Raw genomic sequence first — 24,916 nt, 5'->3', positions numbered from 1 at the left:
TGGACTCATTAGAACAACTCTAAATATTGAAGAACGGAAAACCACTTCAAAAAATGGAGAGGAGAAATGGAACGGAAAGGAGAACGGAAAGAGCTTATCCCAAATAGTTCCACTGCTTCTATCTCCATCGTTCTTTACAGGTGTTAGTACTGTCTAGTATGGAGGGCAGACCTTCAAATTTACTTTTGTACAACAAACCTTCCAAAAATCAATTTGGGGGCAGGAGGCATCTGTGCTTTGTTGTTGCTCGGTTTGCTTTTTAACACGGGCAGAAGTGATACAACTCGAAATGAAATATAGGAAAACTGAATTTATGCCTCCGCAGCAGACAGCAATTTCTTCTTCTGAGGAATCTTGATTCCTACCATGTAAAGGACATCTAAAACAGAGATACACAACAACATCTAAAAATTGAGGTCGCACCATCATTTCCGCTAGGAATTTAAATCCTTGCCTTGCTACATGACACCAGGTACAAAAGTGACTATAGATACGTAACATGCATCTCTGCCACTTGCACTTCGCATTCACTTTACAGACACAGCAGTTGCAAGCCAGCTGAATCTGAACTTGGAAGCTTAATGGCCAAATCCTGGCTCAAAAACTAAAGATCAAACACACATTGGCGCACGAAACGTTCTTCAGTATTGCTAAAAGTGAACAACTTTGCAAAGTTCACACTTAAGAAATTTTTAAAAAAATTGCATTTACAATAGTTAGAGGATTATTTAAAGGGATCAGCAAGAAAAATTTATCTCAGAGACACTGAAACATCTTGCATGATACACACGAAATGCTAATTTTCCAGTGTGGCCACTTGAGTTAGCTAACAGAAACAAAGGCAAAATGTATTTGGCAAGTCTTGCTTTTGCTACCATTTCAATTGTGTAAATCTAGACCTGTTCTATTGATTTCAATAGTGCATTTTTATTATCAGTGAGAGACCACAGTTTTGTTATAAAATAGAAATACCCATCTATTAAATTAATAGAATTCTACTCCTGGGCAGAAAGGAAAGGCAGAAAGGAAAGGCAGAAAGGAAAGGCAGAAAGGAAAGGCAGAAAGGAAAGGCAGAAAGGAAAGGCAGAAAGGAAAGGCAGAAAGGAAAGGCAGAAAGGAAAGGCAGAAAGGAAAGGCAGAAAGGAAAGGCAGAAAGGAAAGGCAGAAAGGAAAGGCAGAAAGGAAAGGCCCTGATCTACTCTTTAAAAAATAGCAAGGCTTCAGGTTGCACAGAAGTTACCTTCCCTGCCATTACTTGCACCAAAACCCAGTTTAAAGAACATTCCATTCAATTAACACACAAGTGCCTGTACTATTAAACTTGGGCATAATAGCAACCATCTCTAACATACAGAATAAGCAAGGAAGACTTGCTCTCCACAATTTACAACACTTCATCAGGAAACACAGAGCAGAACTATGTCTTCTGTCCTGACACATGGCAAAGGCTTTCAAAACCAAACCAAACCAACCAACCAACACCCATAAAAACCTCTCCAAACAAATAAAACCCAACCAAATAAAACCAAACCAAACAAACAAAACGCACAAAAAGATGTTTTACGCACATTTTGAAGATCCTGGTTGGAGTCTTCTTGTGTTCCAGGAGGAGTTCACATGACTTACCTTTCTGGACCATTTTGAAACCCATATCCTCCTGTGAGCATTTCTAAATTACCTGCCTGACACCAAGCGACTGACTACTACATGGCCCACATCATCCTCACTCATATTAAATCCCCATCTCTGCTCTGCATGGTGTCCAGCTGCCAGCTCTAAAAAGCAGCAAGGAATCCCCAATTACAGATGCAGGAACTGGGCTTCCTGACACTTCAGAGACTACCCTAAGTCATTAGTAATGGCACAACAAGGGCACTGTGACATTCTGGAACTGTGAAGCCCAGCACATTAGCAACAAAAGTGCAAGTATCAATAATCTTTCCAGAAATTTCCTGGATATGTACTTAAATACAGCTCAACAGGATTTAAAGGAGCATTTCTTTGACACAACAGGTTTATAATGTGCTATGCTTAGCAACTCTAAATCTAATGACTGAACAAGCAGTGCAAGAGTGGGAAACCTGGTGTGCAATTGACAAAAGCAAACCAAAACAAAAAATGCAAAGAATCAAAGAAAATTTTTGTGAACTCAATATGAAGAGTTCCTTCTGAACCCAAAAGAGGTAGTCTTGATTCCAAAACAACCCAAAACCAGATGTGGCATTATAGCCAATGTCTCTCTGTCTGCAGTACTCCTCTTACCCAACCCCAGAGAAAGTATGAATGCTGACACACCTTTCCAATATTCATTTGGGGAAATTATGCTGGGAGAAAGGGAGACCAACAGGTAATATCACATTTTAGGAGAAGCTCAGAAAAGCAGGCTTTTAAGCCTTTAGCAGAAACAAAGTGCCACTGGAAGTTAAACAGCTTGTGCTACAAGGCATCAATTCAGCCACATCCCAAACTTCTATGGGAAGGGTTGCAGTTACAACAGTGCTATGGCACCAATATTGCATGAACATTGCCTGTACCGCTGATAAAATCCTCTAGAAATACACTTAATCAAAAGCAGCAGCTTCTGAGGTGCAGATGATCAGAGTGCACTATAAATGCCTTTTCTGATTTTAAGATTTACACACAGAGTGAACCACATTATTGAAGCCTACTGTTATGCTTGCTGCAGCACTCCATCTGCTCCTTTGCACCCTGCCTCGGGATGGCAATTGTGCCCTTACATAGAGGTGGGAAGAGAGTATAGCTAAAATTATCTGTCCCCTCTAGGCAGGGGCAAGGTTTGTTCAATTGTTTTAACAGAGATCTAAATAGTAATTGACCAAGAACATGCCATGTTTTGAGGTAAAACAAATCAACACGGCAAGAAGCACAGTGTTGTTCCTGTATGTTTAACTGAACATTCTAGCAAGCAGTATCCAATTTTTCATCTTAGCGTGTAGCTAGTAAGCCAGTAGAAGACAATCTGCAATATTGATCAGCAGTTTGACATGGATTTCACGTCTTTGTCACCATGGTTTGAATGAAAAACTCAAAGCATAATCCAGTACACAAAACCAAGCCATTTTGTACCTGGGCAAATAGTACACATATTATGAAAAAGTCACTTCTGGTTTCTCTAAGCTAGGAATTTCATTAGCATCAGGATTATAATTGGCCTGGCTGAGTTAGCCTTTAAAACAAGAAAAACAAACCAAAAATCTCCAACATGTATGAAATTGCAAATTTTCATTTTAAAGTTGCATTTCAGTTGAAAGTAAAACTAATAATTTGTTCTCTGTGATTGCATCCATCAGAACTCAGAGGTCACCAATCCAAAGGAAAAGCCTACTTACGGTCATTGCACTGGCTCCCAGAATACGAAGTCATGGAGCAATCGCAGGTGAAGCCTTCCCATTGCTGGTTACAGATGCCTTGATTTGCACAGGAATCTTCCTGACAAGTAGTGCTTGGGCCTAGAGAAGGAATGATGAGAAAATGGTGAAACAAAGCTGAGAGAATAATTTTAGTCACGCCCACAAAAGCTCCAGTTCATTATTACCATTACTATCAGGATCCTCATGCAACACCAGAAAAAACACTAACTAAACCATTCTTGGACATGCAAGAAACTCAGGTAAAAGAGCACAAAGACAACTGGACATTTCACAACAAGATGGCAAACTAACAGAGCAAGGAGAAAGAGTGAACAGCGACATATTGCCTCTTAGGCAGGCCTAATTCACATGTTCAGTGCTAGCTGAAAGAAATTTACTGTAAATTAAAGTGAGATGCAAGGATGACAAACGCTGCTAGGTTGTCATACTTCCCTGGAAGTTTGATGTCCTTGTAGAAATGAAGGCTAAGAAATTGGCCCATGAACAATGCCTCATCCAAGCCAGAGAGCCCTGATATATGGATTCAAACTCAAGTTTTACAGCCTCAGATGGCTACAACTTTGCTTTATAGGTTAAGAAAAGAAAAAGACTCTGACCAGTCCTATTACATGGCTTCTTCTGGAAACATACCAACAAAGATCTCAGAAGGCCATGATATTAGTCCATGACACTTCTGTACTCTGGTTTCTGCAGCCTTTGGGGAACCAGAGAAGGAAGAAGCCACTACTAACAGAACAGCCTGTGACTTAAAGATAAGAGTTGCTATCCTACTCAGATGGACCTTGGAAAGACACAACCCAAGCAACAGGTAAAAATGTGATCTTCAGATCAGAGAGACTCTGAATGACAGCTAGTATGTCATCCACAAGGATGTAGCTAGATAGTGAACCAAGTGAGAGTAGATGCAAAGCTTCAAAGTCATAGATCATAAGAACTTGAGTTCAGCAGTTACTTTCCAGGAAAGTATTTCATCTTCAGCATTCTAGACAAAGGTATGCTGTTCCTATTGTGCAGAGCTTCAAATAAAAATGTACAGCTATAGCTGACATGCTCACTATTCCTTATCCTGCACTTCTTAGAGAAGAAGAAGAAGAAACAAAATAAATAGAGTAGATAACAGAAGAACAACTGGCTAGCTACCCAACATCAGTTTGTTAACCACTTCTAGTCCAGGGCATGAGCATAAGGATAAAGAACCAACAGCTCTACCTATCCCAGCATCTTCCAGCACAGTCTTTGTTAGCAACAGCAAATCCATTAGGCTCAACCTAGTCTTCATCTCTAATTCTTCATCACATCAGCATCACTATCTTGTGCTTTATAGATGAAACAGGACACACAGAAGTGAAGACAGCATTTTCAAGTGTTTTAACCCAGAATGAAGCCCCTCAACCTCTACCCGACACCACCCACAGAAGTATCACTGAATCCCATAGTTATACAACACTACTGATATTTAGACTGCACATCTGAACACTCCCACATTTAAGAGCATTTGTAGAACCCACATCTAACTGGAAGCTCCATGTCATACCACAACCCTTCCAACAGTTCAAAAACCAAGCCAAAAGCTCTAGAAAGAGCTGTAAGTGTGGATAACAAAAGCAGACTGAAAAAATGGAAAATCCTGGGGGGGGGGGGGGGGAATCACCTATTAAAAAGAGGTGGCAGAGACAGCCACAGAAAGAAAACTTTGTTACCATACTGAAAGTTGAGTGACACTTTCCAACACTTTTCTCCTTTCCTCTGCATCTTCTTCCCACCCACCTAACTCTCATTTGTGACTATACAAATCCCAGTGGTCTCAGTGGCACAGTGTGAAGTTAACAGATCACTTCCAGGATTACAACAGTGTTGACAAACTGCAAAATGTGGGCTGGCAGGCAGGCACATGTGTGTACATGCGTCCCTCCTGCCTTTACGTTTATAAAGGAAATGTTTATAACTACATAGATAATACATATCAGGCTGAGGTCTGATACTTGCTCAGACTTACTCTGGCCCAGCAAAAGAAGGGATGGCATTTAATAATTTGAAATAGAGTTATGTTGTTATTTTGCCTAAAATGTCTCAGTTACTGAGGATAAGCAATAAGGAACCAATATCTCTCCTGTACCTCACTATCCCATGACGTAACCTGTAACTAAATATGAATGCCAATACTCCTAGAGGTATAAACAAGCAAGTTATACATATATTAAAAATAGGAACAGAAAGCAATTGTGACTCTATGCAAAACCAATTCATCCTCAACTGCAAACACCATTACAAAGAAGCAAAGTAGAAGCATTTTTAACAACAGTTTCTTCTCTCTTCCTACATTCTTCTGAGAACACTTCAGTCAGTAACTAGACTTGACAATGGGCATTATCCTTTGTCTCATAAGAGACAGCAACAGTACTCTACTCAAGGAATAAGACTGCAGGAGGCCTAATACCTGTGGCTTGAGGTGTTTGAAGTGAGAGAGCCCAGCAAGCCCAAAAGACTTGAATTCCTGACCAGTATTGTGATTCCTCAATTGTATTTTAAGAAACCAACTGTGAAGATGGAAACAACACTTTCAAAGCAGCCAGAGGAAAAAAAAGTAAAGAAACAGAGTGATGACAAATTCTGAAAGCCTGATAACACCCCAAGAATGCTCGAAGCCTGATCTGCCATCTTTAGAGTCAGTTGTGACGCACAGCATAGATGCTGGGTATTATGCTTCATCTCATTCCTTAGTACTATGGGCCATTTGCATGGTAAAAGGATCTTTGTCTCTGAGACTTTATCTACTCCTGCTGCTTACAGTCTGTGCCCGATGTCATAATCCCCCATCTGTGGCAACAGAATTTTGTTCAGAGCAACTAACAGGGATGTCACAGGGGATTAGGATTTTTGGATTAGGGAGCAAAGCAGCAGAAGCAGAGGAAGGCTTATAAAACATGAATATTGTGTTACCACGCATATGCCCTTTAGTGCCAACGAACAGGGAAAAGAGAACAACAAATAATTTTTATACATATATAGAAAAATTGGTTCTAAACTACCGTATATGAATATATACGTATATGTATATATACTTATATATATATTCCCAGGCAGCCAGTACCAGAACAAGAGGACACAGTCTCAGGCTGTACCAGGAGAGGTTTAGGCTGGATGTTAGGAAGAAGTTCTATACAGAAAGAGTGATTGCCCATTGGAATGGGCTGCCTGGGGAGGTGGTGGAGTCACCATCATTGGAGGTGTTCAGGAGGAGACTTGATGGGGTGCTTGGTGCCATGGGTTAGTTGTTTAGGTGGGTTGGATGCAATGATCTTGAAGGTCTCTTCCAACCTGGTTTATTCTATTCTATTCTACCGGTGCCATCAGGGTTCAGATCTGTTTTAAATTTTGTTCCTTTGCCAAAACTGACAGTAAAGTATTCAAAAATACAGCAAAGCAGAATTCTTCAACAATGTCTGTTTGATCCGTATTTCTGGACCTCTAATTTTTACTGGAACAGCTCAGTATCTGAGGACCTGCAGGATGGGAGATCTTGTTGAGTATCCCTCCCTGGGCGCAGGTCCAGTGTTACACTTTCCATCCAAGTCACCTAGCCAGGTGTATGGTTTGTTTCATAGCTTTACCACTAAGTATTTGAAGAAAATCACCTTGGAAGAGGACAGAAGACAGATCTCTTATCCATATTCTGCTTGGAAAAATTACTTTGTTTCCCTAACTCTTTCTTGCAATTTCAGCTGTCTGGTGGGTTTCTCTTTGTTCTGAAACTAGAAAAAAAATAATATTAAAATTGAATTCTACTGCTGTGCATTGCTGAAACTGCCATGTTTAATCCCACAGGTGAGCACGTCTCACTGGCAAGAAAAGTCATTCCTGCTGTGTCATTTGAAAGCTCTTTGCAGAGGAAGAAACTTTAGAAATAAAAGACAGCATTGTGCTTATCATTCCTCTGAGTTACATGAGGAATTGGTTTCTTTGTAAAGCAGCTGCAGGATTATAAGAACTGCCTTGTGCTTTGATCAAAGCTAGCAATAAGCATTAAGCTAAGCAAACCATTCTTGGTCTTGCACGTAACACCTTCCTTCACACGTTGCAAATCCACTTCTATTAAAAGGAATCTACCATTTGTGCTAACGTTATTTTGTCAGTAAGACGAAGATCTGCAACAGGCAGGGTTCAATGGCACCACGAGCCCATTTTCACTCTTCATCTCCCTAAATGTTCCCATCTTTTTCCCTTGCACTATCAAAGAGGTTAGAAAGAGATAAGAAAGTAACATGCACAAGACATCTTTACTCTCTTTGCAGAATAAAGTGCCTCTTTTGTTCTATAGTTCCTAAACTGCAAACGCCATCAAGCACTCAAATATCTCTACCACTACTGGTATGACAGGTAATTTATACCCATGTGAAGTCTGTAATTCATTTCTGTCAGCATTCCTCTTTCATAAGCAGCAATAGACTGCCTTTCTTTTAATTCAGTGTGCAGGCCCAAAATAGCTCAGAGAGGCATCAGGTCTCACAAAACCATAGACACTCAGCTGAATATAAACTTGTCCAGGGCTTTTGAGCACAGGTTAAGGAGGTAATTAAGCTAATCCATCAAAATTTTCAAATTGTAGAATAATTTGAAAAAAAATATTTCTTCTGAGTAAAAAGTGAGAAAAAATTAGTCTAAATCTCATGAAACTATGAAACTATCACTTCAATGGAGGACCACATCTTATGCACTCTGTCAAATACTAATGGTGGCATGTTGTCATCTACTTTGCACAAATATAAAACACTGCAGTACAGCCAATGTTCAGTTCCTGATTCAGGGAAGTTAAATCCTGTATTTTGAGCCACAGGTGGTAGAAAATAGTAATATCACAGCTTAACTTTAACTTAACAAAGCAGAATGCAAAGAGTTTTCAAAGGCTGCAATGCCAGCTCTTCAAAAACTCTCAGTTCCAGATTCTGTTAAGAGCTCATCATGTCATTCATTGCCTAACTAAGGTTACACATCTGGCAGGTTCCATATTTAAAGTTACCCACTGTCAGAAATAACTCCAAAGCTAGCATTCTGCAGCCCCCTGAAAATACATTTATTGCAGTGCCTCAACAGAACCTGAATTCTTCATTCACCTGACACACATGTATCTTTCTCCCTCTTATCACCCTGCCACTCTCCATCTCTAAGCAACATAAAAGATCTGGAGTGAAGTGCTCATATACATGCTGGTGGAGGAAGAAGAAATAAATAAATAACACCACAAAAAACATCCCAGAAACAAACAAAAAACCCCACCACAAACCCAAAACAACTGTAATCATGTAATAGAAAATCAACTGCATAAAAGGGAGCATGCCTGGACCTGAGATGAAAGGAACAAGGAGACGCAAATGAAGCAGAGAAATTAAATAGTATTGAAACATTCAGACACAGAAACCAAAAGCAGAAAGGAAAACCTGAAAGGGCTGTGAACAAAACAAAAACACACAGTCAGTTGGAAAAATACTCTTCCCCACTACAAATCAGAGTGGTACAAAAGTATCAGGCCTCATGGCCTACTGTGAAATAGCCAAACCTATTTAGCAAAGGTGGGTTTCCTGAAAAGCCAATATTCCACATTAGGTACTCAAGATAAACATTTCCACCTAGGCTTCAGTGTGATCAAGTGTCTCAAACTGAAAGGTAAACATTCATATAGGGTAGAGACCTCTGTAACAATATGAGTTTGAGCTGGAATAGTTTTAACAGCTGTGACAAGCTTTTAGTTTCTCAGGAATCTGGAAAAAAAAAAAAAAAAAAAAAAAAGAAAAAGAGCAAAATACTCAGTTCTGGGACTACTTCTTCATGCTATATGCCCTTTAATGGACATCCAAAGCCAAGCAGGAACTCCTGGGCCTGTACTCTGGTGGACACAGAAACGACTAGAGAGAAAACAGTGGCTGCACAGAGACATGATACTTGCTGATGTCTAACACATATCCAAAATTCCTGCCACAGTCCTATTTACACCCTAATGTACCTCCAGGATCTTTGTTTCTCCTCACTTAGAATCACAGAATCAACCAGGTGGGAAAAGACCTTCAAGATCATCAAGTCCAACTTATTACCCATAAAATTCTTTTAGAACCTGTAAGTAGTTACAAAAGACGAAAATAGCATGAACAATTTCCAAATGATACCTTGATCATATTTTACAACCATTATCATGAGGCATAGGGTGGGGTATGATCTTCAAGTTTTGCATGGAAGAGATGCAAGAAAAACAGCAGATTTTGTAAAAAACATCCAGGTGTTTTTACTTTAAAATGCAAAAGTACCAGAATACAATCTTAGGGCACTTTAGGTTCATTAAAAATAGTACAACTAGTGATTGCTCTGTCCTGGCAGTTCCTATGTCCAGAAATTCTCAAAAATGCTCCTGTTCTTTCTAGGTCCTTTTTGGGGTCCTATAGTGCCGAGATGTTCCTGGAGCTGAGCTGGTCCCAGTTCACGTATCCTTCCCATTCTTTCAAACTTCATCTGTTACCACTTTCCTTTACCTAAACTTTAGAACCCCCCTAGAACACATTCCACAGTGTCTAAATGTCTAACCTTTGTGAAACAGTGACTTCAACTTTTTGCAGCTGGGAATAGCTTATAGAAACCAATGAAATATGCTAGCAGTCAGATGGTCCACGTGAACAGAGCACAATACATCACACTAACTTCTGCCTATTTCTAGGCTGCCAAATATTTCGGATTTGATGTTTCATATACATCCAACGGCTGAAGTTACCCTACTTCAAACCACAGATAATACTCTGAAGCAAAGGTAACTGCTACCTGCCTGCACCTGGAATACAGCACAGGAATATTTTAGTTTGAAAATTGCATCTGTTGTGTTAAATCAGGTCAGCAATGTATGGTGGTTCAGGCTGGGTGCACCCCTGCTGTGCCACATAAGACACACCTCCAGTGTCCCAAGAGTCCAGCCCAGTGGGTGGACATGGGCAGCTACTAATTTCATCCCATAATGCCCTGCCCATCAGCAGGGTTTCTGCAATTCCTCTTTCTTCCCTCAATGCTCCTATGGAGATGGTCCCTATCTGGTAATGGAGGGAGAGTCCCTCAGGTGTACCCTCAGGTGGGGAGAGGGAAGTGTTGGGATGCTTCTGGGTATGCTTTGGGATCTCTTTCGTCACTGTGCTTATGGTTTCCTGTAAAATATTCACTGCTTTCCCATTTAAACTTTCCACCACTTTTGCAATCCATTTGTCTGAGTCTCATTTTTCCTGCCCATGGTGGGAGGGAAGGGAGGATTGGCCCTTCAACCCACCACACAATGTCACAAAACACGGTGAATAGAAATGGAATCTATAAAGCACATGATTAAAGCCACAGAAAATAATTCCAGTGATACGTAACATGTTGGGAAGTCTAGTCTCTTATCTCAAGAGAGTGAAACAGAAGCACTACATATTTTCTCCCACAACAAAACTGAAACTTAATCTATGGTTTAGACATAAAATTTAAAGGTAATTAAGCTGCTATCAGATGCCATCTGTGGCTTCAGGACTGTTACACAGGGACACTTGGTTCAATGGCTCTAACCTCCCCTTACACCTAAGAGCATTCTCTCCTTTTCCACCAAAAAGGAGCATTTTCTTAAACTTCCACATCATTCAGGAACAAATTAATCTGTACTCTATATTGCAGTCTCTTTAGGTGAGTTGGAAAATATATTTTCACTAACATGTCTAAAGGGATAGACTTTCAATGCCATGCAAAACACCTCTCTGGTTATAGTAGTATATTAGTCTTATTAATTCTAATAAGCAAGTTTCCTCACTTATGTCCCAGGGAATTAGGGTATTTATATGTATCCACGCATGTATGTAATCGTACCATTAACCCTCCACTCATTATATTTCCCCTAAGAATTAGCATTTATACAGTTGGTTTTCTTGTCAGCACTCCACCCCGTCATCCTCTCTGTAATTCAAGTGGCATGTCCTCAATTACTAGCAGGCCTTTACTTTTTGAGCCACCTTTGCTTTCTGTCACTTTTACCCCTTTACATTTTAACGGCTTATACTCAAGCAGCTCCAGTATTTTAACACCATGCACGAAGTCCTCAACCTTTTAGCATCCTTGAACACCATTAACTGACCCCTTTTTGCCTGGGAGGCAATTAGCGATAAAAGATATCAGTAAGAATTTATGTGAGGATCAGCAACATGAAAGAGTCCTATCTGCTTTGTGAAGAAATGGAGGCTATCCACTAAGAGGTTCTAAAAAGGCCCTGACAGGTACATTGACCACTCTCATGTTTGATCAGTTATGGTTTATAAAATGCTACCTAACTAATAAAAGAATTTGTAGTGGCTTTTTTTCCCTTTTCCTCTCAAGTCAAAGTTAAAAGACCCTCAGCTTTTACCTCCTGATCTCAGTGCTTAAGAGCAGTACTGAAGAATCCAAGCCAGCCTTTTGTTTTGTAAAGCACTGGGGACTTTCTATGTCTCTATACACAGCAGCCTGATTTGCCTAAAAAATCACTAGGCATTTCAGGAAATCAACCTTTGCTCTAATGGATATCTAGAGACTGATACTGTCAAACTCCTCAGGTCAACAAAAACACTTTGTCCATTGCTTGCCATGTGTTTCTTCAACCCAGATATCCCCTCCAGAGGGGTTAGGGTTTGTCATTCTATCTCAGGGGTGTGACTACATCCAGTAAAAGGCACCAAAAAGCATCTTTCAGTTCAAACCACTAATGGGGAAGAAGAACCTTCTCTACCTTGCAGGTCAGCTTTGCTCAACCCAACTTTGTTAGCAAAAAAACAAACAAGGCACAAACAATAAACATCAGGTTAATATAAACACAGATAAATCAGGGTCACATTACTTCAAATAAAAGGAATTGGCATAACCACCACAGCCAATATCCATAATCAATACATATAGGAACAAGAACATAGAGGGACGTGACTACCATAACCCAACTAAGCAACAGATAACAAAACCATAAAGAAAAGAGAGTAAATACATCTCAAGTACACACACAAAGATATAAGGTAGTAGAAATAGAATGGGAAAAATACCTCATTCTTAATACCTATCTCTCAGTATATACCAACAATTTAAGAGAGATTTTTGTCTCACATGAGCAAAACTTAGAATCCAGTTTAGTAAAAAAAAAAAATATTTAAAAATCTATTTGACTTCCAGCCCATTAGTCAGGCTCCAGATCTGAACTTAAGTTTTCTGTCTAATAAAAGCACAGATTACCCTGGCTTTTTGTCCAAGGTGGATTCATTGTCAAGAAACCATAGGGAACAGATAACTCTGGAATATGACAATCTCCGTTTATCCCAAGAACTGACTTTGGCACTGGAAATAAAGTGACAGTAAAATCTTGCCTCCTCACAAGCTGCTGCTTGCTCATGGCTTTCAACACATCCTTAGAAAACTTCCATCAACAGGCAAAGAGACAGCTCAGTCTTGAGACCCATGTAATCTTTGTCAACCTGAACAGAGCAATCAACAGAAACAGTAGCACAAGCTCACTCTTTCATCCAGGTGGGAACGATCTTTTTATCTGTGGTCAAATCATAGCCCACATGGCAAAAGAGAATCATAAATCTACCAAGTCTGACTGAAGATCCAAGTGGACTTTCTGAAAATTGCAGAGCATAATAAAAACCCCAAACTGAAACAATATCCTTGACGCTCTTCCATTTAGGCACAGGACCATTTTCTTTTGTTATTTCTTTCTTTCTTTCTTTTTTTTAAAGAGAGTACAGCTCACAAGAAAGCCAAATAGATTGTTTTATTTTCTGTATTATACCTTGATTCCAGGTTTTCTCTTTCAGCATAGCAAAAGCAGAGGACAAAGATTGGAGTACAGGCAGCAGCTCTTGAATCCCTTGCCACTAAAGGTCTGAAGGTTACATATTTCTATTATACAGCACAACAGAACAACAAAACACCAAACCACTGACCTCACTGCCCAAAATATGTGTATTTAAGAAGTACACACTCACCTTTACAACCTTCTGTTCCTAAAAAGTCCTAATATTAGAGCTGATATTGTAGAGAGATTGATATCTCTCTCCCCCATTGTCTCCTTTTACTTTTAAAACTAAATCCACTAGATCTGGCATGTACAGATGCCATTTCCTGTGGTTCACATGAATTTTAACAGTTTTAATCTTTGCTATTGTTTTACAGCCCACGAATGACTCAAGATGGCAATTACCTTCCCTTCTCAGCTAGTTAGATTTTTCTTCCCACTTCTGGAAGTGTTCTACTACATAGAGCCATAAAATCCCCTGAGTTCTTCAAACAAAATGCAAAAGAAAGGGGGGAGGTGTGGAAAGAAGAGGAGGATTCATTTCTCCATCCATCTTCTTTGAGATGGATTCTAACATTTAATTTCTGTGCAACAAGCAAGCACTTTTCCTAACTGCTCTGCTCCTTATCTTTGTAGCTGAGCTGGAGCAAAGATATTTGCTCTATAATTACAGTAGCACTGAAAAAATGGAATACAAAAGCATAAAGAACAGGAGAGCCACACTCTCCTCAGTGAACAATCTCTGACTCCACGGAGAAAACGAAGTATCACCAGATTTGAAGCTTCACTACTAAGCAGACAAAGGGTGAAATCTTTTCTGACATTATCCTGCTGTGAGATTTTAAGCATGAGATTAGATTTTCTTTTTTTCCCACATACTGCTTACTATGCAAACTGCATTTCTGATTTTCCAGCCTGTGTGTGTCATTCATGCTTTTCATGCACCAGTGAATTCCAGAGGTTAAATACACTATTTGACAGAAAATAGCACAAGATTATAATTTACTTCAGGATCTGGAAGAAGATTAAATTAGGACACAGAAGTCTCAAAACATCTGGAACAATGTCAGCCAGTTCAATAATAATCACTCTCCTTTGTGAAAAGCTGTGGAACAGGTGAGAAAAGGTGAAGTGGGGAGGAGAACACGAGTATTTGCAGCTGAATTTCAGAAAGCTCTAGTGCCCAGGATAAGCTACATTAAGATGTCTAAATGAAATAAAGCACAGGAGAACACATGGCAAACTAATAAAGCAGTGGAAAAATGCAGGAAATGATCACTAATATTTAGTGAAACATTAAACTCCACACAAAATTGGACACGTGCTTAACTTCTTCCAATATCAGTAGGGAAAAAGAAGCAAGTCACTCAATCCTGACTTTTTTAGACAGAACAAACTGATCTATTCATCTAGAAGATGATTTCAGGGATGAAGTGTTCAGCAAAAGGAATTTATTTTGGAAATCTGGAATCAAGAAATAGCTGATCTGAACTTTAAATTAGTTTACTTTTAAGGAGCAAAAGGTCACCTGGACAACTAGTTCCATCCTCCAACTCCTGCATACATACTAGAGTGCAGACATGTTTTTTTTTCAAGCTGTGTGTCTGACATTGAAATAGCCTATATTACTCCAACTCAGAAGCTGTATAAAAAACTTCCAACCACAGGCCATAGGCTGTTGAACTGGAGACTGACAAAAAGTCAGTCATGATAGAGAGCTTCTTTTCCTCAATTTTGAATGCTTTTCCTTTCTCTAGAGGCCTTTGCTCATGACTTCAAAGTGCTCTGCAAAACACAGTTGAATTTCATACTCTTATTGTAAATATATAAATATCATGAGTGCGAGAGCAAGGCTCAAAGTAAGTTTGCAGACTTGCCTGCAAGCTTCCTGTAAAAGCAGACTCCCAACATGAAATCCTTTCATAGAACTGACTCCCTTCAGAGTGCTCAGCAGCCTGACCCAATACTAACACAAGGACCATTCACCTCTTAACCACTTGCCTACCTTTTGTCATAGGCCCTTTCACCAACCTATTTTTTTGGGATGGTGGTAGAAGGAAGGTGCATTTAGCATGAGAGCTAAAGATACTCTGAAAATTGAATATATTGGTATAACTTCATTTTCCTGACGCTTTGTTCTCACAGTTGTGAGTAGCACATTGACCCAGAGCAGATTTTATACATCAGGCAGCAATAGGTTTTCTGGTTTTGCTAAGTAGCTTCCCAGAAACACAAGCTGCCCCTGTAGATCTGACCAGACCTCCAAGATTATGTTTAAAAAAAAAATAAAATTTAAAAAATCATAAAATCAGGAAACGTAAAAGAGCAATAAAAATTAAATCAAGAAACACAAAAGAGCAATAAAAATAAACCAGACCGCCATACACTGAAAAAAAACCAGTGTGTGATGTGGAGCTTTAACTCCGTAGGCTCATTTGACTTTTCAGACACTCTTGGGGTCTCTTATTCCACATAACCATCCACAACATCCTTTGCTAAAATCTATGGCTCTACAGAACACAACAAAACACAAAGCAGGTAAGTGTGCCAGTTACCGTCCGGTGACTGAGTGGCAGACTTCAAAAGCTGAAACTATAAAGCTATTCAGCACACAAGGAAGCTGCATAATGCAAAAGGAAATTGATACTCCACTAACAAACAGGATAAAGAAGTTACTTATCTTGTGCTATCCTAAAGAAGTCCCAACATAGATAATTTAAAGGAAATACAGGAATAAGACTTCCCTCAACACGCAGCAAAAGAGGAGAGAAGAATAAGGAGGATTAGGCTGGACATTAGAAGAAAATTCTTCATTGAAATGGTTCTCCAAGACTGGAACAGGCTCCCCAGGGAGGTTATTGAAACCCTGTCCCTCAGGGTGTTTCAAAGAGGCTGAGATGTGGAGCTGAGGGGCATGCTTTAGCCTCAGACTTGGCAGAATTAGAGAATAGTTGAACTGGATATCTTAAAGGTCTTTTCCTACCAAAAAGACTGTATGACAACTGATAGGCAGAGATAAAGTAATTCTTGCCTTAGGTTGTGGAGGGTTCTAGTACTACCACACACTTAAACACCAGTCACTTTCAGTCTCAAGGATGCCTGCATTTCAGTTAATGACTCTGGAATTCTCCAGGTCCTAAATAAAGAGCTCTCACATAAATATAATTTATACTGAAAGTGCTTTCTGCTCCTGCTCAAATATGAGCACTGCCTTACCCATCACTGGAATGTAGCTAATTGTATAATGTGATAGGTTTGTGCTTTGGTGCACAGAAAGGCTGAATTATGCTTGAACATGACAGGAACAATGTGGCCAAGGACGTTCAACGTCTTGAACAAACTGAACAAAGCAGGTGACAGTAGAACCAAGAAAATAAAAGATATTATTTTCCTGGTAAAACTTACCAATCTTAATCAGTAGTATGGAATAGGGTACTGAAATACACAGATAGAGATAACAAAGGCAAACAGGATGCAACAATGTCACCCATTTGTAGCGACACTGGTCTGTCTTAGGTGGGACAGTGCTGTCTGCTGACCTACATCTCACAGTCTACTTTTCTTCAGACTTCCTTCCTCCACATATCCATTGATTCTGTGTCAAGATCAAAATTACAGTTTCAGAGAAAACAGCTGCCACCTTGTAATCTTCTCTGCTTCTGAAAGCAAAGCCGCAGCAAGAGACAAGCATTAGCAAAAATCTCTCTCACTCTGCGTGTGGAAGGCAAGATTCATATGTGGGGATGAAATGAGATTTCTTTAAGCATGCATGTTCTCATCCTGTACATGGTCCCACTGCCTTTCATGATGAAATAAGAACATGCCCTGCAAAACAACACACAGTACAACTATTCAACCAAAAAGCCTGCAATTGTTTATTATGAATACACTTAAACATTAAGCAAGAACTGCTTGGAAATTCAGACTTTTAAAATGTTGTTAAGACTGCACTCAGAATCCATTCAGATGGGGGAAAAAAAATAGAGACACTTAAATAAGGAGCAAATATGCTTGGAGCTTTTCTTTCCTGAGAGAAAGAGGAGATAGGTGTGACTTCCAGTGGCAGCAGTAAGAACAGACACCAGCAGGCAGCAATCAAGATGTAAGATGAAGCCTTGGCAACTGCTGTGACCAAATGAAAATAGCTTTCTGGACTAATTCCCAAGGGGTTTACTAATTCTAAACGTGTTGGCAAAGAGAATGGTTTCCTCTTCATCAATTCCCCCTGTATTGAGTGGAGGCCATTCAGGATGATAGCATGGGCACTGCTTTGTAAGATCAAGTTCCTCCAAAGGCAGGATTTTGGAAGAATCCCAAAGTCTACAACTTTGAAACGTGTTTGAAGGGCTTTAGATCTCAAACTCACATTCCTGATTCTTCTGAGAGTGAACCAGTCTCCAAATCCAGGCAGGAGCTGTGCTGGTACCACGCTGGCACACACAGCAAGCACCACATGACATGCCTGTAATGGCTTGAGGCTGGGTGCCCTTAAGAAATAATAGAGAAGTCTTCCAGAAGGACCCAAGAGGTCAACCAGAAAGTGTAATTTTTTTGTTATTTCATTCCCATAATACCCCCCATTTGTAAGGGGACAGCACAAGCAGTTCCTTCCCCTTTTTTCCTCTTCTTCTCTGCTCCTGGGTGGATGTGCGGGTTTGATGCAGGGCAGTGAGGCCTGGTTTGGCCTTGCTCATGCTGCCAATGTGGTTCTGGAGCTGCCTGGCTCACCCTGGAGCTGGCAAGCTGAATCCCTAAGTGCATCACTCCACTATGGGAGCAAGCAGAGAGGCTTAGTATGGGGGACTCTCTAATTCTATCCAGTCCTGACATGGAATATTTTCCTTGCCTCCTTTGAGAAGAGTTAGAGAGCCTGTCTCACTCCTTAAACTGAGACAATGCCTTGAGAGTGGTATTGACATTATGCAAACTCAGTGATAGGATGCTAAAAGAACTACACTGTGTACAGAAGTAGGAAACATCATAGCTCTAAAAATGGGGCAGAGACTCCTGGGAAAGTATCATGAGCCTCACACACAGCAACAGGGTATGAGAGGTCCTTTCAGGGAGACAAGATAGTAGAGATACTGTGCAGGCTACCCAGCAAACAAATTAAGGCAATTTTAAATAAAAGAATTACCAGAAATCAATAAGTTTAAAGAAGAGCTTTTAGTGCACCAAAGGTAATCAGAAAAATACCTGCAAAAAAAAAAAAAACCCAAATGCATATTTTTTTTCTCTTGAACCAACAACATAGAAAAGGAACGCTTCTTTGGGTGTTTTGACTCTCCCACAAATGGCCAAAACCACAAGTTCTGCTACACTATGCTCATTTCCACAAGGAAAAAGGTGGTTAATGGGCACCATTAAATAGAGTAGAAAGACCTAAAGACAAATAGCTTACCAATGCTGTGAAAGTAATGTTGACACCGAGTGAACTCCTGTGACATGACACACAATTCTCACAAAACAGTGTATTTTTGTGAGAACATGGGTGGAGGGCTGAGGCACAGGAGCTCCCAGAACATTGGGAGACAAGGAAAGGATCAGATTGAATTGGACTGCCAATTGGGTATTTCATGAATACTCAAAGAGAGCATGAAGAGGACACCTCCAGACCTAAGAAACAGTCTGAAAAAGTGGCAAGGCTTCAGCATGATGTAATCTGACATGGCAGGGAAATATGATCAATGAGTAATTTAACTTTATAAAGTCCTGTCTGGAAGAATCTGTTTGGAACACATATCTTCTTGGCAAACATGCGTACTAGACAACTAAACTATCTTCCTCTAGTGACTGGTAGCCAGCATAGCAGACTGGTATTCCGTGAAGCTAGACATACTGGTGATTTTCCTTTAACCCAGACAGCCAAGCCAAAATGTGGATTTTTTCTCACCAAGTATCCCAAGTGCTTTGGGAATTGATGCCATATGCATGCTACAAAGTCAATGCTGCTGATATCAATGTTATTTTAATTAAAGAGAGCTTAGCAGAAACAGTTACTTCTAAAAGTTTCAAGAAATTCATAGTATTTACATGCTTCAAAATAGCACATGTGTTTCAAAACCAGTTGGAAAAGAAAACTGCTGAATAGAAAAGTTTTCCAATCAGTAGAGAGAATGGCCTCGGTGCTTTCAGTGGAGGCCCACTTCATTAAAAAGGAACTCCTGTTTTAGTCCAATCTTCACTCTTTGGTTCCCTCTACCTTCTATTGCCCATGTCTCTATTTGGTTTTCAAAATACTTAATTCTGTGGAGCCCAAAAAAATATGATGCCAAACTCTGAAGTGCAATTGTATTGAAGGCTCAGAACCTCTTTCAGAATGTTTTTTGAAGAGTACTATAATGTTAATAACCACTCTGAGAAAAGCACTAGAAAACAGTAGTCCATGCCAGTACCATCCTTTCCACTACTGGAGGTATGACCTCACAGGTTGTATGCAAGAAAACAGCTCCTAGCCTCTCACACAAGCTAGCTATCCTTAAGCTGCATTTGGAAGACATAAGTACAGTGAAGGATGCCACAATGGAAATGAACATCAAAGTGGACAAGCAGATGACCAAGGGGCAACAATGAATTAAGAGAGTAGTTTCTGAGAGGGAAATTTCTCAGATACCAATTTTACCTTCACATCCACGCTCAATCTGCCCACTGCGGTGCAGCGCATCATTGATTAGATCAGGCAGACGGCCATTCAAGTCCACAGATGCTAGACAGCCTTGAAATCCATCTCGTGAGGCCACTAGCTTTGGGAGGCTGCTATACATGCCTTGAGCGAGGCCGGCAATGTAGAGATCACCTAGAGGAGAAAGGAGTGAACATACAAGATGTTACATAACTTCTAAAGTGGCTTTTCTTCTCCTCCCTCCTTCCTCTCCCACCCCAAACATTAATACAGCAAGCTGAACAGCTGCTCAGAAAAAGTCAAAAGTAGAGTAAATATTGTACGAGAAGTAATTTCTGCCTCTTTTACTATAAACAGGAAAAAAAAGCAACCAAAACCGACCAACCAAGCAAGCCAAAACGCAACTGATGAAAGAACCACAAAAGAAAAACAAATAAAACCACTCCAAAGATTCCAGTTGAAATTGCATCCTAACTAGGGAAAATGGTAGGATGACAATCAGGTTCTGAAAGAAACAAAAATATGACAAACTATTCTGCTACAGGAAGCTGTCAAACAGAGAAAGAATAAAACTAATTTGAAAGCAAAAAACCAGCAAATTCCAGATTTACTGTTCTGTAATCTATGGTTTCTACAAGCTTCTTATGGTTTCTACTGGTTATCCCCACAAAGAATAAAGGGGAAACTGCCAGTCCTGTTTAATTTACCTTTAAGATCCAGATTTTTGGCACCATTTATAACCTGAGTGACCACCTTAGTGTCCACTTTTAGGCTGTGTGTGTTACTGTTATCTCTGGTAATGACAACGTTGTGCCATTGATTGTCATTAAGAGGACGATCACTGTTGCCTTTGATAACATTAGGTCCATTTCCAAGGTCAAAAACATAGTGTATATACCTGCAAACATAGCAAGAGCTAGTTAAAAGTTTGGAAGAACTGCAGTGCTATTGAATTTTAACCAGAATTGATAAATTAACATAGAAAAGTCATAAAGAGAAGTATCTCTGTGTTTTAAAAGTTTACTCAGTGAAATATATCATCCACTGATTTGACAACAACATAGTTGTTTCCTTTCCACCAACAGAGCACAAGGATTAGTATTTTGAGATGACGACCTTTGGAATAATGGGGTTCTAACCACAAAGCATTCCTCTTTTCCACCAAGTTCTCACAGACAGACAAAAACTCTGTCTATGCCCACAGTTATTTTTAAGGTTGGTAATATCAACAGATGTTCAGGAGAGCAATACTAAATATGCTTATTTGGGGCATATATTCCCCAGATTCATTCTAAGTTTTGAAAAACTCCCTTAAGAAGTTAATTGGGAAACCCACTCCAAATATTGCACTAAAATTCACACGAGATCCTAGGCTTGTTCAAACAGTTGGAAAACAATTAGCAAAGCTTTTCATTAAAAAAAACCCGAGATCCTAACAAAGACTGAATTCATGGGAGTGTTATTCTAAATTATTTATATAGTTCAAACACAAAAATCCACCTGAGGATAGAAGAGAAATATTCTACTTTAAAAGGAGGGGGAAAAAAGCTAAACCAGCAAAACAACAACAAAATTCAAGTCTCAAGAGACCCAGTTTTCCACTTACAGAAATACGTGCAAAGTTAAAAATGAAGCAGATTGAACTCAGGACATATAGTTGTACTGAAATAACTAGAAGTGGTAAGCACATATACTGTGACTATAAGCATAAAAGATCAACATTTGTTCAGCAAAATGTTTTGGGTTTTTTTTAATAAGCTGCAAAGTTAATGGGACAAAAATTTAGACTAATTAGATAAATAAGACCCTTGGCCAACAGCATGAAATTTAATACACCTAAGTACCGGGTTCTACACATTGGCCACAACAACCCCATGCACTGCTACAGGCTGGGGTCAGAGTGGCTGGAGAGCAGCCAGGCAGAAAGGGACCTAGGAATACTGTTTGATAGTAGGCTGAACATGAGACAGCAGTGTGCTCAGGTGGCCAAGAAGGCCAATGGCATCCTGGCCTGCATCAGGAATACTGTGGCCAGCAGGAGCAGGGAAGTCATTCTGCCCATATAATCAGCACTAGTGAGGCCACACCTTGAGTCCTGTGTCCAGCTCTGGGCCCCTCAGTTTAGGAAAGATGTTGACTTGCTGGAACATGTCCATAGGAGGCCAACAAAACTAGAGGGGGAGGGGTTGGAGCACAAGCCCCGTGAGGAGAGGTGGAGGGAGCTGGGGCTGCTCAGCCTGGAGAAGAGGAGGCTCAGGGGAGACCTTATTGCTGTCTACCTGAAAGGAGGTTGTAGACAAATGGGGGTTGGTCTCTTCTCCCAGGCAACCAGCACCAGGACAAGAGGACACAGTCTCAAGCTATGCCTGGGGAGGTTTAGGCTGGATGTTAGGAAGAAGTTCTTCATAGAGAGAGTGATTGTCCATTGGAATGAGCTGCCCGGGGAGGTGGTGGACTCACCATCACTGGAGATGTTCAGGAAGAGACTGGATGGGGTGCTTGGTGCCATGGTTTAGTTGATTGGATTGTGTGGGATGATAGGTTGGACTCGATCTCAAAGGTCTCTTCCAACCTGGTTAATCCTATTCTATTCTATACCTTTAAAGTTTCTCAATCCAAAAGTGTCTTTCCTTCAGACAGAGGGGGCAATCAAACTTCAGTGTTTATGTCTAATTGCTTTGTCATACCCCTCAGTAAACACAAAAGGTGAGATTAATTTGTCTTTACACAAGTATTTTAAACTTATCTATAAATTGATCTATAAATAAACTAGTAGCATATAGCAGAAAGTTACTTACCCCTTGACTAGTTCAACTGCAATAAAGTCATTGCCATCACCAGTGTTAAAGAGAATGAAACCATCAGCTGAGGTGGTCTTGAACTGGAAGAAGAGGTGCATGGATGTATAAGCCTGCAGAGTGGCCAAGGTCAGGTAGCTGCTCTTGGTCTTGAATGTTACAGGGTCAGCTATAATGTTGCGGAGACCAAAGCGTGCCTTCAACTCGCAATAGTCAATGTCACCATTCTTGCACAGATCAATGTAGAGCATCCCATTGAACATGAGGCTCTGGAGGTGGCCAATAAAGCTGGAGGGGATGACAGAGATGTATCGTTTCTCTGTCATGATCCCTGTCTCAATGTTGTGGAACTCCAAGCGGGTGTGATCACCAACCATTGTGCCTGAAGAACAGAAACAAGGAAGAACACATCGAAAGCCTAGGTATCAGTAACAGGTTACATGGAGGTCTTCACCTTTCAGTTTCCATGCTAAAACCACTAGTGACAATCCTATCTAATCACTGTTCAACAACTTGTGTGAGAAAGAATGTATAGACAGTGGAGAAGTAGGAGTCCAGCAGTTGCGAAAACCTGGCAGAAAAGGGACAACAAAACTAGAGCCATGGGCAACAACCTTTGTATTTTCCTCTGCAAAGAAAACTAGGTCTCTCCCTTAAAGTCTACAGAGATCTATTTGATCCAGTAGTCCATCTGCCAAACAACTCTGACACCTCAAGCAACTCTTGCAAGTGCACTTCCTGAAAAAAACATAATAAGCATAGATTAATATAAAGAAGTGAGAATAGTCAGAAACCTGATGATATTTATTCTGTTGTTCTCTCCTGGTGCCTGAAGTTATTCCTCTTATAATCACAGCAGGAGGGAAACACACAAGAATGCAACAAAAGCCCTCTGTATATTTAAATAATCAACCTGTCACTTGCAATGTTTGTCACATTGACAAATTTTAACCTCTCAGTTAAAATATTCAAGCTATTCAGTACACCAAATACATCAGACTAGTCTTGAAGCATATTTAAATGTTTCTGTAAGTGTAGTACGCACCAGTACAGACACAGATTCCACACAGACAGATGAAATACAACAATATACTAAATGACACTTTTGAGTACAAGGAAAAGTTGGGCATCGGTCAAAGTGAAAGCCTTGCAAACAACCCTATTTTATTCCTCTATTGATCTTCATTTAGAGAGTTTTAACTATTTGGTCACACAAGCAAGCAGCCTTGAGGCACTGAGGATACAAAAATAATAGTAAATAATATTAAATTCATTAGCACTCAAGATCTGTGCATCATTCAATGCACAACCATTACTGAAGAGAGACACATGTCAACATTTTTCCCCTCATTAAGTTTTCTGTAGTGCAGCATTGAGTTTACATTTAGTTCCCGCTTTGGCTACTGGCTTCATAGATTATTTAGTTCCTGCTTTGGCTACTGGCTTCATAGATTATTTAGTTCCTGCTTTGGCTACTAGTATTATAGATTGAGAGAGATACCAGACCAGCAAGAGTCAGGCCAGTTCAAGTTTTAAAACCTGTCATTTTAGAAACCTGAGGGGTTTTTTGCCCCTTTGTTCATAAAGATTCCCATTAACTGAAAGCTGCTCACAGAATCCACGTAGTATTTGTCAAGTGCCATCTTCCAGAGTTCTGTCAAATTAATCAGAATGTTTTGTCCCTTAAAACATCCAGAAACTGCTACAAGTAACTAGATCTTTTCAATAAAATGTTCATTTCAAAAGCAGTGCTATTCTGGGAAATCAAAGCCAGTCTTGGTCTCTAGTAATGTTTTCAGTGTTAAGGTATCTGTGACAAGGTGCTAGCTCCTGGGTCATTACAGGGCAGCCTCTGTTAGGTGTGGCTGGGACTGGACACAGTCATAGTATCAGCCAGGGTTGGAAGGGGCCACAAGGATCATCTAGTTCCAACCCCCCTGCCATGGGCAGGGACACCCCACACTAGACCAGGCTGGCCAGAGCCTCATCCAGCCTGGGCTTAAACACCTCCAGGGACGGGGCCCCAACCATCTCCCCAGACAACCCATTCCAGGGCCTCACCAGGGCCCTTCCTCAGTGTTCCTTCATCCATTGCTGACGTTAGAGGGATAGCAGAGAACACAACTTGAGCCCCTGATCCCTTTAGCAGTTGCCCTAAGGTTCTGGTCTTTTTTAATAGATTGTGAGCCTCTCATTGTTACATCGTCACTACCCACCTGAAAGACCAGCAGTGGGTAGTAGTCTGAAGGACTCAAGGTTGGGAATTTTATCTACAATGTCTTTTACTTGGGCA

General features: G+C 40.3%; 1 protein-coding gene across 36 annotated transcripts in view; it reads right to left on the bottom strand.

Annotated features, from left to right (window-relative positions):
- The window catches only part of NRXN3 (neurexin 3), a 1,031,515-nt gene that overhangs the window by 540,645 nt on the left and 465,954 nt on the right, over positions 1-24,916 (bottom strand). For all 36 annotated transcript variants that reach the window (XR_010988607.1, XR_010988609.1, XR_010988608.1 and 33 more), the window contains 4 exons: positions 22,624-23,005; positions 20,533-20,723; positions 19,826-19,999; positions 3,351-3,470 (listed from right to left, as the gene is read on the bottom strand). Coding sequence is in view for 33 of the 36 variants with exons in the window: in XM_068148688.1 (XP_068004789.1) it covers positions 3,351-3,470; positions 19,826-19,999; positions 20,533-20,723; positions 22,624-23,005 (867 nt within the window). In the remaining 3 variants the exon portion in view is untranslated. The remainder of the gene's footprint in view (positions 1-3,350; positions 3,471-19,825; positions 20,000-20,532; positions 20,724-22,623; positions 23,006-24,916) is intronic.

Source organism: Melanerpes formicivorus, unplaced genomic scaffold (assembly GCF_026170545.1).
Source record: "Melanerpes formicivorus ecotype bairdi unplaced genomic scaffold, bMelFor1.0.p_v2 SCAF_17, whole genome shotgun sequence".
In the NCBI taxonomy this organism is placed as follows: domain Eukaryota; kingdom Metazoa; phylum Chordata; class Aves; order Piciformes; family Picidae; genus Melanerpes; species Melanerpes formicivorus.
The sequence above is the reverse complement of the archived record's forward strand: the minus strand, read 5'-3'. Positions and strand labels throughout refer to the sequence as shown.